Source organism: Hirsutella rhossiliensis (assembly GCF_020360975.1).
Source record: "Hirsutella rhossiliensis strain HR02 chromosome Unknown scaffold00003, whole genome shotgun sequence".
Classification (NCBI taxonomy): Eukaryota; Fungi; Ascomycota; class Sordariomycetes; order Hypocreales; family Ophiocordycipitaceae; genus Hirsutella; species Hirsutella rhossiliensis.
The window spans coordinates 5305153-5322491 of NW_025408669.1; the positions used below are offsets into that span (position 1 = coordinate 5305153).

At 53.3% G+C, this 17339-nt stretch overlaps 4 protein-coding genes across 4 annotated transcripts; 1 reads left to right on the top strand and 3 right to left on the bottom strand.

Moving 5' to 3' along the window:
* Positions 1-5324: 5324 nt before the first annotated feature.
* Positions 5325-7586, bottom strand: HRG_03780 (glycosyltransferase 2; the record flags this gene model as incomplete). Its single annotated transcript, XM_044862251.1, has 7 exons — positions 5325-5564; positions 5607-6106; positions 6159-6533; positions 6589-6774; positions 6832-6900; positions 6950-7278; positions 7333-7586. The coding sequence occupies 7 exons, from the start codon at positions 7584-7586 to the stop codon at positions 5325-5327; spliced, it is 1953 nt and encodes a 650-aa protein (XP_044723277.1).
* A 621-nt stretch (positions 7587-8207) lies between these two features.
* Positions 8208-10264, top strand: HRG_03781 (uncharacterized protein; the record flags this gene model as incomplete). The annotated part of the gene is made up of 2 exons (XM_044862252.1): positions 8208-8552; positions 8630-10264. 2 exons carry the CDS (start codon positions 8208-8210, stop codon positions 10262-10264), a joined length of 1980 nt encoding a protein of 659 aa, XP_044723278.1.
* Positions 10265-10616: 352 nt separating this feature from the next.
* HRG_03782 (histidine kinase-, DNA gyrase b-, and HSP90-like ATPase domain-containing protein) lies at positions 10617-12896 on the bottom strand (the record flags this gene model as incomplete). The annotated part of the gene is made up of 3 exons (XM_044862253.1): positions 10617-12497; positions 12563-12742; positions 12804-12896. 3 exons carry the CDS (start codon positions 12894-12896, stop codon positions 10617-10619), a joined length of 2154 nt encoding a protein of 717 aa, XP_044723279.1.
* Positions 12897-14765: 1869 nt separating this feature from the next.
* On the bottom strand, positions 14766-16667 carry HRG_03783 (uncharacterized protein; the record flags this gene model as incomplete). The annotated part of the gene is made up of 3 exons (XM_044862254.1): positions 14766-15726; positions 15781-16020; positions 16204-16667. 3 exons carry the CDS (start codon positions 16665-16667, stop codon positions 14766-14768), a joined length of 1665 nt encoding a protein of 554 aa, XP_044723280.1.
* Positions 16668-17339: the final 672 nt, after the last annotated feature.

Genomic DNA, 17339 nt, shown 5'->3' on the forward strand with positions numbered 1-17339 from the left:
TATTAATATATACGCCGCTAAAATAGTTATTATAATTATCGGAAGTATCTATTTAATATTACTAGGCCTTATTACTAATCTTATAATAACCTTAGGCTAGGTTACTATTACTTTAATTCGCGCTCTTAAAGCAGTATAATCCCTAAGCCTTTAATAGTAAGTTAATTAAATACTAGGACTTAGTTTCCGTACTATAGTTCTTATAAGCGCTAGCTTTAAGGTCTTATCTTACTAAAATCCTTAGGGATTACTATTTTAAGGCGTAATCCTTATATATTTTAGAAACGTTACTAAGTTATATAAGAATACTACTTATAGGTAGATAGTCTAGTTAATTTAAAATACTCTTAGTAGGGCTCTATAACGCTTTATCTACTTAGGGTAAGCTATATATAAGCGGTATTAAGGCTAGTATAAGCGAAGGCGCTATAGGGCTACTTAGGACCGATATTAATATTAATAGTCTAGTACTTATCGTAGCCTTTCTACTAGCTTAATTAACTATTAATAAACCTAGCTAGTAGGATTCCTTAGCCTTACTAGCTCTATTAAATACTATACTAAGGCATTTTAGCCTATTCGTTAACCCCTTAACTTATAGGTAATAAGGTATATAAGAACTTACCTATACTATTAGGGCTACTAGTTTATACTTTAGCTATAGATATAATAATAGTATTAGCTAACGAAAGTATATTAAGAGACCGCGAGTTATCTATATCTTAACTATTATAACTATCGCCCTTACCCTTAACTTAGTTATCTATATTATTAGCCTTAGATTCTATATTAAATAGAATTATTATCGGCGTATTTAAATATTACTTATAGATAGTAGGTATATAGTTTAAGCCTACCTTTACCTTAAGGGATAAAGCTTATTATAAGGTTATAAAAGTAAATAGATACTACTACTACGTTAATAGCTATAGTAGCCTTAGCTATAGCTGCTTTATCTACTTACCGCCCCTTAGGAGAGGAACTTAAAAGGCTTAGCTATTAAGAGTAATAGTAAAAGTTATTATTAAAGTAAGCGAATCTTTCGTAGGAGTAAGTAACGCTATTTACCTATAAATAGTTAGAGAACTTTACTAAGAAGTATTATTAAGAGTATAAGTACTAGATGCCTTAAATATATAAGCGAGCCGTGCTTACTACTCTAGCTAACGCTCCCCTTACCTTAGCTTAAATATACTCCCTAAGCTTTAGGTGCTCTTAGGCTTTTATATTATTCCGTTAGTCCGTCCGTCTAAAATAATATATAGGGCTAGACCTATATAAGCTAGCCTCTTATTTCTCCTATTACTCTCTACTAATTATATAGCTATTAGACTATACTAGACGCGGCTAAAAGGATACTATAAAATCCTCCTTATAACCCTATTATAGACCTACTTACGCTATTAGCGGCCTATTATACTTAGTAGCTCTAAGTTAGCCTTAAGCTTTATACGTTAGTCCTTAATTAGTATTAGTACTCTTATTCTATTATTATATTATATAGCCTAGATTAAAGGATAAGGCTTAGCACTTAGTTATAGGCGTCCTTATAGCGCCCTTTCTTAGCTTATATTTAGCGTAGTAATATTAGCCGCGTTGCTTCTACGTAACCCTTTATTAACGACTAAAATTAATAAAAAGGAGCTTAGTTATACCTTATATAGTATATTAAAAAGAGTCTAGCTAAGGGAACGCCGGGCTATATCCCTTATATTAATAGACTATACGCTAGCCTTTCCTCCTTATATTATATTAGTCTATAGCGCGAAAGGGTAATTTAGGTCGTTAGGGATAGCGCCGGTCTAGCTATATTAATTAATAGACCTGCCCCTTATACTACGCGTTAGCGCTATTAGTAACTATATATTTTCGTAACTAACTAAGGGGCATATAGGCTTCCTTTACCTACTAAATAGGGGCTAGCTTTTAGAGGGGCAGCCGTAATAGCGAGAGATAAGATAGTCCGAGGTTAGGTTAAGGATAAAATATATAGCTAAACGGATAATAATACCTAGATATAATAGCTTTATTTAAGTTAAAGAAAGTATATTATATAACGATAAAGATATATATACTTAGTAGTAGTAGTAGCGGCGGCGGTATTTTTAAAAGAAAGGGGCGTAGACGCGTTTAGCGGTAGAGGGTAAAGCGAAGAGGTCTATATAGAGGTCGGCGGTAGACTAGCGGTATAGCCGAGATAAAGACAGCGTATATAAGGAAGGCGGGCGGAGGCGGAGGGTAGGGTATAGTAGTAAGTAATAGCCGAGTATATTATAGAAGGAGAGAGAAGTTAAGAGTATATATCGACGAGCGAGGGTAGGTATTAAGATATTTATATTCCTACTATATTAAGCGTTATAACTAAGATTATAGGGCATAGGCGGGGTTAGGGCGGCGGGGGCCCGATACCTAATTAGGGAGGGGCTATTTCCGGAGGTAGAAGTAGCGTATTAGAGATTACTTAATATAGCACCTCTTAAAACTATATAAGGTAGGCTAGAATTACTTTACTTTATATTTAACGGAGCGTTATAAGCTCTTAGCTTACTAACTTAGCTATATTAAGTTCGCTATAATTAATATAGAGCTTTATAAGGAGGTTAGCTAGTCTATTTATATTAATACGCGTAAATAGTAAGAGATACCTTTATAAGTATAAGGATAAGCTTATATAAAAATAGTTAAATTAAGTATAGATATCCCTTATTATAGCGCTATTAATATAAAGCTTTACTTTTATATAAAGTAGCTATAGCTTAAGCTCTATAAAGGAGCTATTAAACTTACTAAAGTATAATAGTACTATTCTTAGTTATATAAAGCCCTACTATTATAAGAGGCTCTTAATTACTTAAGCGAACTAAGTATTATATTTACTTTAATTTTATAACTATAAGAGTATAGATATATTATATATATATATACTAGTATAGGCGGTTTAACTAAACTAAGTAATTAAAAGTTAGCTTTAAAGGTAGCTAAAAAAAATAGCTATTTTATATATAGGGATATAAAGAGGATAAAATAAAAGGTATATTATACTATTATAGAGTAGGTAGAGGTAAGTGTCATGGAGTAGACCTAAGAGGGCACAGGCTGTGGTCGCGCCACTACCCCCCTCTGCCACGTACGGCGTGTTGCACGTACGCGATAAAAGGTAACGAATTGACTAAGCTGCCTAGCTTGTCAATTGACCACACTTATCAACTGTCTAGGCAACGCCTAGACTCTTACACATGGTTTCTTCCCGCGCTCTCTTCCGTCACTCCCTTAGTTGATAGGCCATTACCCCCAGGTGCCGCACCACCTGTTAGCCTAGGTTGAGATCCCCCGCTGCCTGCGCCATGCACACGCCTCTAGGCTGCGGCGCCCGTATGCATGCGCGCCTGTCTGGCCTCACGCACGGGGACTCGAACCTACGACCAGTAGGTAGCTTAGTCAACATGTCATGGAGTAGACCTAAGAGGGCATAGGCTGTGGTCGCGCCACTACCCCCCTCTGCCACGTACGGCGTGTTGCACGTACGCGATAAAAGGTAACGAATTGACTAAGCTGCCTAGCTTGTTAATTGACCACACTTATTAACTGTCTAGGCAACGCCTAGACTCTTATAGTAAGGGCTTAAGTATAGTTTATTAAAAGAAGGTTAATAATCTATAAGGGGGGAAAAAAAGAGAAGTATAGGCCTAGCCTATATAAGTATAAAGGCCGCTTATATATAGACTTAGCTTAGACCTTAGTTTAAGCCTATATAAGGTAAAAGCCCTTATAATAATTAAGGTAATATAATAATTACTCCCTTACTATAATTACTACCTTATAAGAATTAAATAACTTTGCTTTACTTATTTAACCCCTTACTTTTAATTTTACCTTAATATATTTTATATATACTTCTTATATCTCTCTTTATAAGAAAACTATCCTTTTAATTAATCTTAATTACTAGCTTAACTACTATATTATAAAGGTATTTTCTTCTTAATATATTATTATATTAACAGGGCTATTATAATTATATACTATAATACTATTATAAACTTTAAATATAACTAAAATAGTAAGTAGTTTTTATAACTATAAATAGCTTTGTTTTAAGTCTTACTTATACTAATAATACCTATATTATAATAATAGTATAATAAGTAAGTATTACTATCTTTATAATTCTTATAAAGAGAGATATAGGAAGTATATATAAAATATATAAAGGTAAAATTAAAAGTAAGGGGTCGGATAAGTAGGGCAGAGATATTTAAATCTTATAGGGGCAGTAATTATAGTAAGGGAGTAATTATTATATTGCCTTAATTATCCTTCTTTCCTCTATCTAACGCCCCTCTTTATACCCGTCTAGTATCTTAATTAATAAAGAAGATCCTACTTAAAGAAGCTACTAATATCCTCTTAACTACTAAGCTTTTTGCCGGTTTTTCCCCTCCTTTCTAGCCGTTGCCAGCATATCCATCTTATCTCTCGCTACCTCTATAGGAAGCTATCGCTACTTCTACTTCCCCTTATGCCCCTACCCTCCTTTCTATACCTCTTTTTAGCTCCTTCTTCCTTCTTCTATACCGGGTGTTTTTAGCTTCCTCTATCCCTCGTGCTAAGAGATATCTCCGAGAACTACGAAATTAAGCCACGCTTCGCGATAATAATAGTCTATAACGCCTAAAAGGGTATATTACGACCTAATAAGGGTCTTAGTAAAGGCTATAAACTAATATATAGCTATTAAAGGTTAAGCTTACGTCTATATATACTAATAAGCGCGCCCCTTATCCCTATTAGCGGAGACGATATTATCGCTATATCTAGAGGCACCGAATATAGTAGTTAACTTAAGGGATGCTAAGGAAGTTACTTAATAGATCTAGATAACCGTAAGCTACCGGATTAATAGGGAAACCTATTCCCCCCTATACTTCGTATATATATATATAGTTATACCTACGGACTCCCTCTTTTAGGCAGGATAGCGCAATCTACACCCTCTTTCTTTCTTTAATGCAGAGACCTAATAACTAGCAATATTCTCATCGTCGTCCCAAAGCTTCGCTCGAGCCAAAATTAAATATACATGGGCGCGCTCTCGAGGTAGAAATCATGTATGTACGTTGGACTCTTAAAAAGAAAGGCATCCATGTTTCCACGCGCGCTCATCTCCCCGTTCGCTAGATTATTGTCTACCAGGCTGTGCTACCTCGAAACCTAAAAACCAAGTCCAACCGCTCTGACTGGACCGCCTTGCCTTGCCTTGTACCCATTGCTTTCTGCAAGGCATTCCCAGTGATCTCCCAAACGCCGCCGTCCCGCTCGAAATTCTACCCCCTGTCCTCGCCCGTCTGGCAAAACAGGTCCCGGGCATACCTGTCGGCGCGGGCCAGCTTCGCGGAGTCCTCGAAGGAACACTGCCCGACCTGCTGACGGAAATCCATCGTCAACTGCACCGCACCCTCCTCGAGGGCGTCGTCTCTTATTTGCTGCCCATCCCAAGACAGCACGGGCAAGCTGCCGAGCAGTTGCTGCTCTCCCTCTCCCGGGAGCGTCTCCAGCATGTCCACCTGGGATCCGACATCAAACACCGCGCTGGCCTCGTCACGAACCATGTCCTTATCCTTTTCTCGCGTGCCAGCCTGCCCTTGATACTCCTCGGGTCTTTCAGGCAGGTCCGTGTGTGCGCCGGCAATGGCATCCGCAGTCTGCCGGCTGGGGTAGAGCGTCAAATAGCCCCGCAGGCGCGACAGCTGCAGCGCGTACTCCATCCAGGCTGAGTACTGCTTGCCCACCTCTTTCGAGGCCAGCATGGCGGGCGAGGCGGACATGGCATGCTGTCTGTCCAGCACCTGCGACACGTACCCGTGCAGCTCGACCCACTTGTCGCCCATTACCAGAACTGCATCGCTCGTCGGCGCCTGCCAAAGAAAAGCCGTCCCTGCGGCGGATTCGGCTTCACCAGCTCGCAACGGCGGGGGTGGCGTAAACGGCCGCGTGCTGCCCAAGATGGTGGTGGGGACCGAGAGGCTCATGGCCATCATGGTGGAGTGGCGACTCTCGCCAAATGCCGCTCGGGAATGCCGCTGAAAGAGGAGAGAGTACTTGACGTCTGCATCACGTTAGGAAGAGTGCGTCGTCGAGAGGACATGGGCAAGACGTACAATGGAAAAAATGGGGGCTGACCTCCATGTGCGGTGACAAGACCAGGACATGGGAGTGGAGAGGGTCCGACGGCCAAAACGACTCGAGGAAGCGAGCCGAGCTCTCCTCTTCCGTCAGCTTCTGCCGCGGGATGCGCCGGCGTAAGGAGAGCATTGAAGGCATCAGCTTTTCGCCCGGGTACGGCGGCGGCCAGTTGTAGCCGGCCAAGAACCTTTCCAGGGGCGCCTCGACGGTCGAGGGCAGCTCGACGACCAGGTGAGGGACCGAGTGGCCGCCAAGGTCGGCGCGTGCTATGGACCGCAGCAGCCTCTTGAGATTTCCAGTGCCGGTTCGGGGGCTGTGGACGACAATGTCGAAGCGAACCTTGTTCCATGCTGGGCCAGGGTCAGGACCATCCTTGCAAGCTGCATTGTGCGGGAGTTAACTTACCGGCCAGGGCCGACGCGTCCAGCTTGGTGATCCAGGCCAGGCGGGACTGGGGCCTTTCTGGCAGCTCAATGAGCGCTGACTGCGTCTTCTTGGCCTGGTCGCGCACAGCGCGGCGGAGATACATGTCCTCGGCGTCTGTGGCGTCAATGAGGATGGCTTGCGGGTGGGCGACGCGGTGGAAGACGGCTGTCGAGTGCGCGGGTTAGAGGTGCTGCGTTGTATGGGGATGGGATCGGAGCTCACCCATGGCTCGCTCGACGGCCAGCGTCATGCGCCGGTCGGTCGAGGCGGCGGCCTTGTTGGGTCGGGCATCTAGAGCGACGGTCAGCAACTGCAAGCTGCCCCGAGACTGTCTGCATACCGTGCATTGTCAGAGGACAGGTCGAGTCTATGCCGTTTATTTTCAGCAGTTCCTTCAGGGGAATGTCGTCCCTGCCCACAAGCACAAAGTGAACCTGGTTCTGGCGCGCCGAGGCCATCTGGCAAGCCATGGGCAGCAGGGTGGCTGCGCTCTGCAGGCTCGCGGCCGCAAACAAGACGTTGCGGTTGTTGGCCGAGCCGGGGCTCACAGCAATGACGGGTCGGAGGGATTCAGCCAGCTCGGGTTGCGTGATGGGCCCATTGTAGTCTCTGGCGCGGCTCGTGTCCGTCTTTGCGTAGGGATAAGGGGCGGAGAGAGCTTTGGGCGGCCTGCGGGACGGCGGGCGCGGGTCTTGCTGAGCGCCGTCGGGCCTCGGGTTGGACAGACCGGGGATGTAGCGGCCATAGCTGTCGTCGGAGGCGCGGTCGAGGCTCGTGGCATGGAACAGGAGGAGGACCAGGGCGGCGGTGGCGAGGAGGTAGGCGACGATGCGCAAGACCCAGGCCGGACGAGGGGGGCGGGCGGCGTTCCAGGGAGCGGATGCGCGCTTGGTGCCCAGTTTGTGGTCGTCGTCCTTTTTGGCCATTTCCTCGTCGTTCCGCCATAGCTGCGGCATGGGCCAGGCCTTGGAGGACATGGCGAGATGGAGGCAAGCAGCGAAGAGGGTGAGGCCTCGGGGCCGTTACATTTCGCCTCGACACCGTGGACGTGGAGAGCGGGCGATGTCTTGGGTGGCCGAGGGAGGTAGGTGGTGGCGTTGACGTGGACCGAGCTGGAGCAAGCATTTCCAGTGGAGGAGCTTGCTTCCAGCGCTCGCCGGGGCCCCCCTGGGGAAAAAGAAAGTCGGTACTAAGTTAGTTAGTCGCTGCTCCGTGCCTGGCCCGCAGGTGCCGCCGGTACGGAGTACGGATACTAATTAATACTACTTGCACGGTACGCCGCAGGTACAACAGCCGCCGGGGACCCTGAGAGGGCGACAGACAAGATGGTGGGGCACGAGCACGACGGCAGCCCAAAATTTCGTGTCGCCTTTTTCGCACCATCATGTCTAAACTTCACCCGGTATAAGTCATAAGTCGCTGCGTCTGCCACCGACTCCAGTCCACCAGGCCATAATAACCCAGGCCGCCAACATCTCTGCCAAGCTACTCGCCGAAAGAGTCTAAACAGAAAAAGAAAGAAGAAGAAAAGACGACGGGGAAAAGGCATGGGCAAGTCGAGGCGCAACCGAGGCGGCTCAGCCCACCGCCGAGATCCCATGGCCAAGCAAGTCAAGCCGCCCTCGGACCCGGAGCTCGCGGCCCTGCGCGAGGCCAAGATCCTGCCCATCGTCCACCAGCTGCGCGACGCAGACCCCAAGTCGCGCTCCGCCGCCGCCGCCGCCATCGCAAACATCGTCCAGGATCCGCGCTGCCGCAAGCTGCTGCTCCGCGAGCACCTCGTCCACACCATCCTCACCCAGACCCTGACCGATGCCGCCCTCGAGAGCCGCGCTGCCGGCTGGGGCGTTCTTCAGCTCCTGGCCCACGAGGAGGATGCCGATTTCGCCCTTCATCTCTTTAGGCAGGATGTCCTGACGCCCATGCAGTATGCCGCCAAAACTGTTCGTCCTCGCTCCCTCTCATCCAAAGGAAAAGCCGAGCTTGAAGCCAGTCCCAAAGCTGACCGATCACATCCCAGATGGTGGAAAAAATCCAATCCCAGCAACCGGCCTTCTCCACCCTGCCCAAGGCCGAGCAGGGCTTCGTCGCCAGCATCGCCGCCTCCCTCGTCTCCCTCCTGACCGCCCTCGCCGAGGCGGGCGACGACATCTTCGACGCCGTCGCCGCAAACCCTGTCCTCTCGCGCCTCCTCCTCGTCCTCGTGGCCCACACGCCGCAGGCCGACGCCGACGCCGTTGTTGACCTTCGCACCGACGCCCTCGCCTGCCTCATGATGCTCTGCGAGGACAACGCGCCCCTCGCCAGCAGCTTTGCCTCACCCGAGGGCAGCCTGTGCTTCCAGGCCATGATGGCCCTCAAGGACCACGTCACCGGCGACGGCATCCTCGCCTGCGCCACCTTGCACAACCTCTTCGCGTCGCTGGCCGCCTCCAAAGACGCCCCGGCGCTTCTCGACGCAGACGACTCGGTGCTGATCCCAACCCTTGCAAAGGCCCTTTCCGCAACCCCAACACAAGCCACGCTCGACGGCGCTGGCTGGTCCAGTCCCCTGGAGCAGCAACAACTCGCCCTGGAAACGCTCGCCTCCATCGGCACGAGTTTGACGGAGTCGTCGGTTGGCGACGCTGCTGCTTCACCGCAGAAGCAGCAGCACTTTGAAACCATCAGGGACGACGAAGACATGGGCGACGCCGACGTGCCCGGCTCAGATGATGAAGATGGCGAGAGCGGGCAAGAAAGGGAGGAGGATGGGGAGAACGACGACGACGAGATGGGCGAGGACGAGATGATGGCCGACATGGAAATGGTCACCGGCGCCGATGGCGACGGCGGCGCAGACGCAGACGACCTGCCCGTCCTCAGAGCCCTTCTCCAAACAGCCCTACCGCAACTCATCCGCCTCGCCAGCCACGACCCCGGCAACAACGACGACGTCAGCGCCCAGCTGCGAGGCCACGCGCTCTCGGCCCTCAACAACATAGCCTGGTCCGTCTCGCTCTTCGACTTCTCCGACGACCGCAACGCCGGCATCCAGCGCGCGTGGCGGCCCGTCGCCTGCTCCCTGTGGCAGCAGGTCGTCTCGCCCATCCTCGCCACCGACACGGCCGACGTCGGCCTCGCCGCCCAGGTCACAGGGCTCGCCTGGGCCGTGTCTCGCGGCCTGGCCGGGCGCGTATCCCTCGGGCCCGGCGAGCATCGCAAGTTCATCGCTCTCTACCAGGCGACCAAGGGCCTGGAGCCGCAACAAGGCGCCGCCGCCGCCGACGACGACGACCCCTTCCAAAGCCTGGGCGTCAAGTGCGTCGGCGTCCTCGGCCAACTGGCCCTCGACCCGGCGCCTCTCGACGTCAACCGCGAAATCGGCACCTTTCTCCTCACCCTCCTCGCCGCCCTGCCCGCCACCCCGCCCGCCCCCGCCGTCGAGGCCCTCAACCAACTCTTCGACGTCTACGCCGACGAGGCGCACGCCTGCGACGCCGCAGTCTTTTGGAAGGACGGCTTCCTCGCCCACCTCGAGGCCGCCCTGCCCAAGGTCCGCGCCATGGTCAAGGCCATTGACAAGAAGTCGGCCGCCGAGCTCAAGGCCAGGGCCGACGAGGCCATCGTCAACCTCGATCGCTTCCTTGCCTACAAGAGGAAGCATCAGCCGTGAGGGGGAGGGTAGTTCGTGGCCGGAAACTTGCATCTGCACTCATGACGCAGATGATCAGTGATCCCAAGTCGCCAAAATTGTCGTCTCTTCCTTCCAATCTTTCCCCATTCATAAAGAAAGGGGAATGGCAAACGGGGGAGTAAATTGGCTGACCACCGTAGGCACGGCTGGCGTGCAAAGGTTCGTGCCGGAAAGGAATTTCAATGTTTGCAAAAACAAAGGGAGGCCAAACAAAGCAGCTGTCCCATGAAGAAAAAGCAGGCCTGAGGGCTTGAGCTTGATTCGGCCAGCATAGAACCAATCTCTGCCCATCGGGGCGAATGAATGTACTTGGTGCAATGTGACGACCTCATCAGCACCTCTCAAACACGCGATAGAGTCCCTTCAGATCAGCCACTTCCAAAACCCCCCCTTCCATGAGCGACTTGGTCGCCACCAGCCGCGCCTTAAAGGCGGGGAACAGAACATGCTCGACCGCCCATCGCACATGCTGCCTCCTCGCCCTCACGTCCGCCGGCATCGCCTCCTGCCCCTCGCCCGCTTCAGACGCCGCGGGCAGCTGCTCGGGGACGTAGTAAGTCGCCAGCTCTCGGAGGAAGGTTCGGAAACACCCCTTTTCCTCTGTCCACGTCACGTTCGGGCCCAGGCGGAGCAGAAACCGGGGCAACTTGCCCATGGGCGGCGTGTAGCCCTTGACCATGAGGGGGATGGAGAGGAGCTCGCCAGCGGGGGAGATCTCGAGGGAAAAGTACTCCTGCAGCATCTCCCGTCGCTCGATGAGCTGGTCCGCCACCTTGTTTACAACGGCCTCGACGTCGAAGTCCTCGTCTGTCGCCCCCAGCATCGTCTTCTCCGCCTCGGCCGCCATTGTCAGCAGCTGCCTAAGCGCAAGCGGCGGACTGAAGCGGATGGCACCAAAGTTCCCAAAGTCTGTCAACCCCAGCTGGTAAAAGTACTCGAAGCAGGCGTGTCCGTAGTCGACCAGATACAGCTTGATTCCGCCTTGGATCGCCGCCAGCCGCCGGCGCTCATCTACAACGCCGACAAAGCTGTGTGACGCGAATATCTCCGTGAGCTCGTTGTGTATGTCGACGCGAACCTCGCTTCTCAGCTCCTTGACGCTCCTCAGACGGCAATGGACTGGCTCGCGGTCACTGGCCTCGTACTCGACGTTTTCTGGAACCGCCAGCGGCTCGTCATCGCGGCTGCTGGAACCCTCGCTGGCATCTGCAAGGGTAAACATGCTCGTGATCTTACGCACGGACGTGTCTGTCCTTACGAGCTCGTTGGAGTTCCTGCGCCGCTTTCCCGTGACCGCGAGCCGGGGCGCGGCGTCGTCCGACGTGGAGTCATCCACGGGCTTGGCGCCGGGGAGTAGTGTCTGGGTCTTGAACGTGCGGCTGGTATCGACAGCCGCCAGCTCTACTTGGATCTGCGTGCACACAGCTTGTATGATTTCATCCTCGTTGAGAAAGTGCACTTCCCTCTTGGTCGGGTGGACATTGACGTCGACGCGAGCCGGATCAATCTCGAGGTTGAGGTAGACAAACGGGTGGCCGCCCTTGGGCAGAAAGTTGACGTAAATCTGCTCGACGGCCTTTTTGATATGGGTCGACTCGACGGAGCGGTGGTTGATGAAGAGCAAAAGCGTCGTCTTCTTGATGTGATAGTTTGCGTTTGTGACGAGGCCGTGAGCTCTGAAGCCCCAGCGGTCCCCCCGCGTGGAGAATTCAATGAGCTCATTGGCGACGTTGCTGCCGTAGATCTGGCGGATCCTGTCAATAGCAGTGGCGTGCGCTTGCACAGACAGGCTGCTGCTCGAGTCGCCGGCCTTTTTGCAGGTGAAGCCGACGCGGGTGCAGTGGACGGCGTAGCGGCCGACGAGGTCGACGATTTTGTTGAACTCTTCGGCGTGCGAGCGAAAGGCCCTGCGGCGTGTCGGCACATTGAAGAACAGGTCCTCGACGGTGATTTGCGTGCCGGGCCGACCAGCGACTCCTTTGGGCTCCGCGGGCTGTCCCGGCTTGGGCGGGGCGAGCTTGCCGTCGAGGTAATGGGCGCGCCATGCCAGAGGCGAGTCCTTTGTCTTTGTGGTGACGGCCAGGTGGGCTATGTGGCTGATGCTGGCCAGGGCCTCTCCCCGGAAGCCATAGGTGCCGATGGAGGCGAGGTCCTCGAATGCCGCAATCTTGGACGTGGTGTGGCGCTCGCACAGGATGGCGAGATCGTCTTTCTTGAGCGCGGCTCCATGGTCAGCGGTATCGGGGGTGACGGAAGCTTGCAAACATGTTCTCTCACCTGTATGCCACTGCCGTTGTCGGTGATTTGCAGGAGCTTCAGGCCGCCGTCCTTGACCAGGATATCCAAGGCCGTCGACCCGGCGTCCACGGCGTTTTCAATGAGCTCCTTGAGGGCGTGAACCGGGGCCACGATGATTTCGCCGGCCGCAATTTTGTTGACCACGTCTGTATCCAAGGCCTGCGCAGGCGTTGAGGAGGGAGGGTGAGCTCTTGCGACCAAAAAGGGAGGATTTGGCTACCTTTATTCGACGCGGCGGCCGGGGCTCGTCAGGCTCGTCTTGCGCCTTTCTCTTGACGCCGCCGGGGCCGTCAATATCCATGTCTTCGGCCATTGCGCCTCCTTGGCTGACGTTCAACTCAACGGCAGATGATTGGTGCTTCCCAGGCAGAAGACGGGCGCCGCGGACATTGGCGCCAGGAGGACCTCTGTAAGCTGCAGATGGGTCTTGCGCTAGCTGAGGGCGGTCAGACGCCGACTGTCACGATAGCCTGAGGCAAAGAAGAGTCCAGGAGCTGGTCATCAGTCGTCGGGAGTTGTTTGCGTGGCATCGTGAGAAAGGTGGGGAGCAGGGCAACGTTCCTGCAAGTACCAAGCCCACCTACAGCTGCAAAAGAGGTACCATGCCGGTACGGAACACCACAGTCAGCGGATGGTGCGGAGAGATCACCCGCACTGTGGAGCACACGCGAAGTCGTCACGTTCTCACGTGATCTTTCCCATCGCTGCAGGTCCCCGTGCCTAGCCGCAAGCAACTTTTTTCCCTCGGGGACGCCGGGCTTCTGGCCCACTCGGCCCAGCGCCCGCCGAGAATACCACCTCCGTGCTCCGCCCATCGGAGGTCTTCCCCGATTGCCCGATCCCAGCCCGCGCCCCCCCCCCCGGTGTCTATGCAAGCCGGGGTGACGAGATGCCACCCCCCTCCTCCATTCACCGCAGACACACGCAAAAACACACGCACACCTTCAACATATTCATATATATATACTTCTAAGCAGACAGCAACAACTCTCGAGTTATACAAGCACTGGTCCGCCACCGACCATCCCGCTCCGCTCTCAGGCCAGCACCTTCAGGGCCCGCGGGCTGCTCATACGTACACATCGCAACGTCCTTGTATGAATTAGAGTTCCCCGGTTTAGGTTTTCGGAATCCGTCCACCTGGAATCCTCACCGCCCAGCTCGACCGCCCTATCGCCACTCAGTACCCGCTATACAAGGCCTGCTGCTTTGCTGCACATACATACATACATACATACATACATACATACATACATACATACATACGTACGTACATGCAGTACAGCATTGTACATACATACATGTTACCCGACGAACGGCAAGGGGGTTCAATGAACCATGCCTTCTTACAACCGCGAAAGTTGCCGGCCGCCGACATCCCATCCTCCAGCAAGCCCTTCCTACCATAACAAAGCCCTGCCTCCCCTCGCCCGCCGCTCATTGGGTTTGCACCCAGTCCATGTACATGCAGTACAACTTTCAATGCCCGAGGTCGGCCTCCGAGCTCTCTGCAAGGGCATTTCCCCAAGGTATCAGCGACGAAATAAGTAGAAAAAAGAGAGAAACAGGACAAGACACCTCCGCTATGCTTCAAAATCAAACAAGGAAGAAACCACAGGGCAAGACTCGACTTGGCGTTGCAAAGCTTCGGTGCAGATTTTGCAGCGTCACAGTGCGACTTGACTCGACTTCATTACAGCCTCCCCTTGCCGCCCCAGGAATCGGCATTTGGCAGCTTGGCGGGAACGACCAACTCCCCCGTGCTATTCCTCTTCCGCTGCTCCAGTGTTTCGTTGTTGCCCCTGTCGTTCAACACCACTTTGTGTCGTTTTGCGTATCCGGTCACGTCCGTCCTCATTACTGAAGCGTTAACCGGCCCCGACGGCGCCTATCCCGTAGTCCGCCGCCGTACTGCTCGGCCAAATTAGTGACTGTAGTCTTTCAACCTCGGACCATTTCGTCCACTCGAGAAAGCACGTCTACTTCGTCTCATGCTCTGAAAAGACACATAGAAACGCCCCAGCTTCGCCAACTGTACTCCGGCTCAGGACACGGAGAATTAGACAACATTATTACTCATCGCAAAGTAGTTGAATGGCATCATGTCCTTGACTTCGGAAGGGTCGGTCATGACGCTCCTCCCTCGCAGCCCATGATGCCAAGGAAGAGAGAGACGGCGCTTTTAATGCGGCTTCCCCCCGTCATCTTCAGGCTTATCGATTAAGCCTCCGATATCGACGCGCCCTGATCGTTCGTCTCGTTGCCATCCGTATCCTCCCATTACCGCCGGTGGGCGTTGCTCGGAATGTGCTCTGATGGGGGGAAGCTGAAATCTCTGCTGGCCCGGCCGACCGGAAAACGAAGGCAGTTGTCCGCCAGAGGCAGCAGGTCCATAGGGTGGCTGTTCCGTCGGCCCAGAGTAGCGGCTGGTGCCCGCCGAGGCACCGTAGGGGGAAACGGGAGAGGCGATGCCGGGGCTGACCGCGGGCGACGCTTGGCTCGCCAGGTTCTGCAGGCTCAGAGGCGATCGCAGATTCAGAGGGCTCTCGCTGACTCTGTGTCGGACGGGATCGAACGCCGGGCCGACACCCGCGCGGGGCCCGAGGCCTTCCGGTGGCCCTGGTGTCCCGTGATAGGGAACGGCGGCAGGAACTCGTGTCGGCGCGGACGACGGAAGCGGGTAACGAGGCGGTATGCTCAGCAACATGACGACGAAGAAGAACGATCCCTCCTTTCCCAGCCCTATGCGGAGAGGATAATGCCTCGCATATCCATCAGGCCCGACAAATGCCAGCTGCTCCTGAATATTCAAATGGAACCTCGTAATGTCCTCCTTGCCGAATCCCATCCCCTGAAAGGCCGGCCCGAGGCCCAGGATAGGCGGCAAGTAGTTTGGTTCTCTTCGTTTCTGCTCGCCCAAAAGCCGGTTCTGCATGCCAAAGATCTTTTCCGCCTCCGTGCCGGCCGCTACATCGCTCAGTTTCCTACTCGTCACGCTCACGGCGCTAATAGCATCCAGAAACGTCGGCGATGCCTTGGCAAAGTCCATTCCCATCGTCAGGTAAGCCACCGGCTCCGGGTAGCCAGCAGGCAGCGGTGGCGGGCTGTAGATGCTCCCATCAGGGGCTCTCTCGACATAGTGTCTCGGCGGGAGCGTCGCGCTCGTCGGCGTCTCGAGTTGCCGATAGGATTGTTGCCTCTGAATCATCTCGTCGGATCCTTGCGCCACGGGGCCTCCGGGGGCATATGTACTCAGCGGCCTTCGCAACGAGAGATCTGGATAGTGCGGGGCCCGTAGCGGATCGTATCGGGCGTCCCTGTCGTCTCGAAGTCGGGGTCTACCACGCTTCTTGTGTTGAACGTCAACGCAAGCGTCTTCCTTGCCGTTGCTGAGACATCTCGAGCACGGTCGTTGTGCTGTCGCCAGTTGGTCAGCACTGATCGGCAACATATCTTGGGTCGTACAAGCTGCCAACTTCAGTAGTCTTGACAGGCTCCACCCCGTGGCATCGGGCGAACAGAAACCAAATAGAAGACATACCATCGCATCTGGAGCATACACCCCCGTTAGCATCTGCATCGACCAGTCTGGACAGGGGGAGACCAGGAAAGTTGCCTACCGAAGATGGGCCCGCTTGCAAGGCACGCAGGCAGAGGCAACATGGCCTTTGGTTTTCCTCTGAGACTTGGGCGGAGAAAAGGACTGGTTTTCAGTTGCCGGCGTTCGGCTCGTCATCGGGTACGGCCCTTCGGAGTTGTGTCCAGACGTAGCGGTATGCGGCCGCTGGTAAGCCGGTTGCGAAGCTCCGCGAGGTTGATGGGGCGTATACAAGGGCGTCAGCGGCATCGCCTCCTCGGGGCCCGGAAAGCCGTGCGGTGCGCGCAGCGGCTCGTGCGGGTAGGATCTCGGGGGCGGCAGGTGTTGGGGCGGCGGCGGCGGGCCATGCTGCTGCTGCAGCTGTAGAGGCCTCTCTCGGTAGGCATTGTGCGTGACGGCGCTGCTGCTCGAGTAAAGAGTCGGTGCCTCGCCCCGTTGGGTTGCCTCTCGGGATAGTCTGGGCGGGACGTTCGACGGCCCTGACATGGGCGGAGAAGGATATGCCCGGATGCGAGCCGATGCCGCAGACTCTGCTATTTTGCTCTCCCAGCCCGGGTCTGACGCGCCGCTGGCCGGGTGCGCTATACCTGGGCGCTGGCCGAGAGGAAACGAACGAGTGTCGAGAGGGCGGCTTACAGACAGCATGGATAGGACTTTGCCTCGAGTTTGTTAAAGAGCCTGGGCTTCTTCCCCGGCCGGATCGTGGCCGTGCTGCCGCTTTCGTTCCCTTAGGAAAGGCGAGGCCCGTGCAAAGCCAGGACCGACAGAAAGACGAGGCGTCCAAGACTGTTAGCCGTCGTCCTAACGATCTTGTCGAGCTATCTATCGTCAATCACGCAAAAGAAAGCCGCTTTTTCCTTTGCACGAAACGACCAAGTCGGTCCGCAAATGGACGATGATGGGCAAACACGCGAGCAGACTCCCCGACAGAAAGAAGGGAAGAGAGAGATAAAGTCAGAGTGCACCGGTCTGACCGAGGATGACGATGTTGATGTTGGTTTTGATCTCCTTTGGTGATGATCGCGGGGCTCGAAAGGCATGCAGAGCCCGATGGCGGCGGATGATTCGAAGAAGGGGGGGGGGGGACGATCGAGCGGTAGAAGGCAATGGTTAAGAGACAGGAGCCAGCAAAGATGTAAGAGTCGGGGGCAGCTGGCG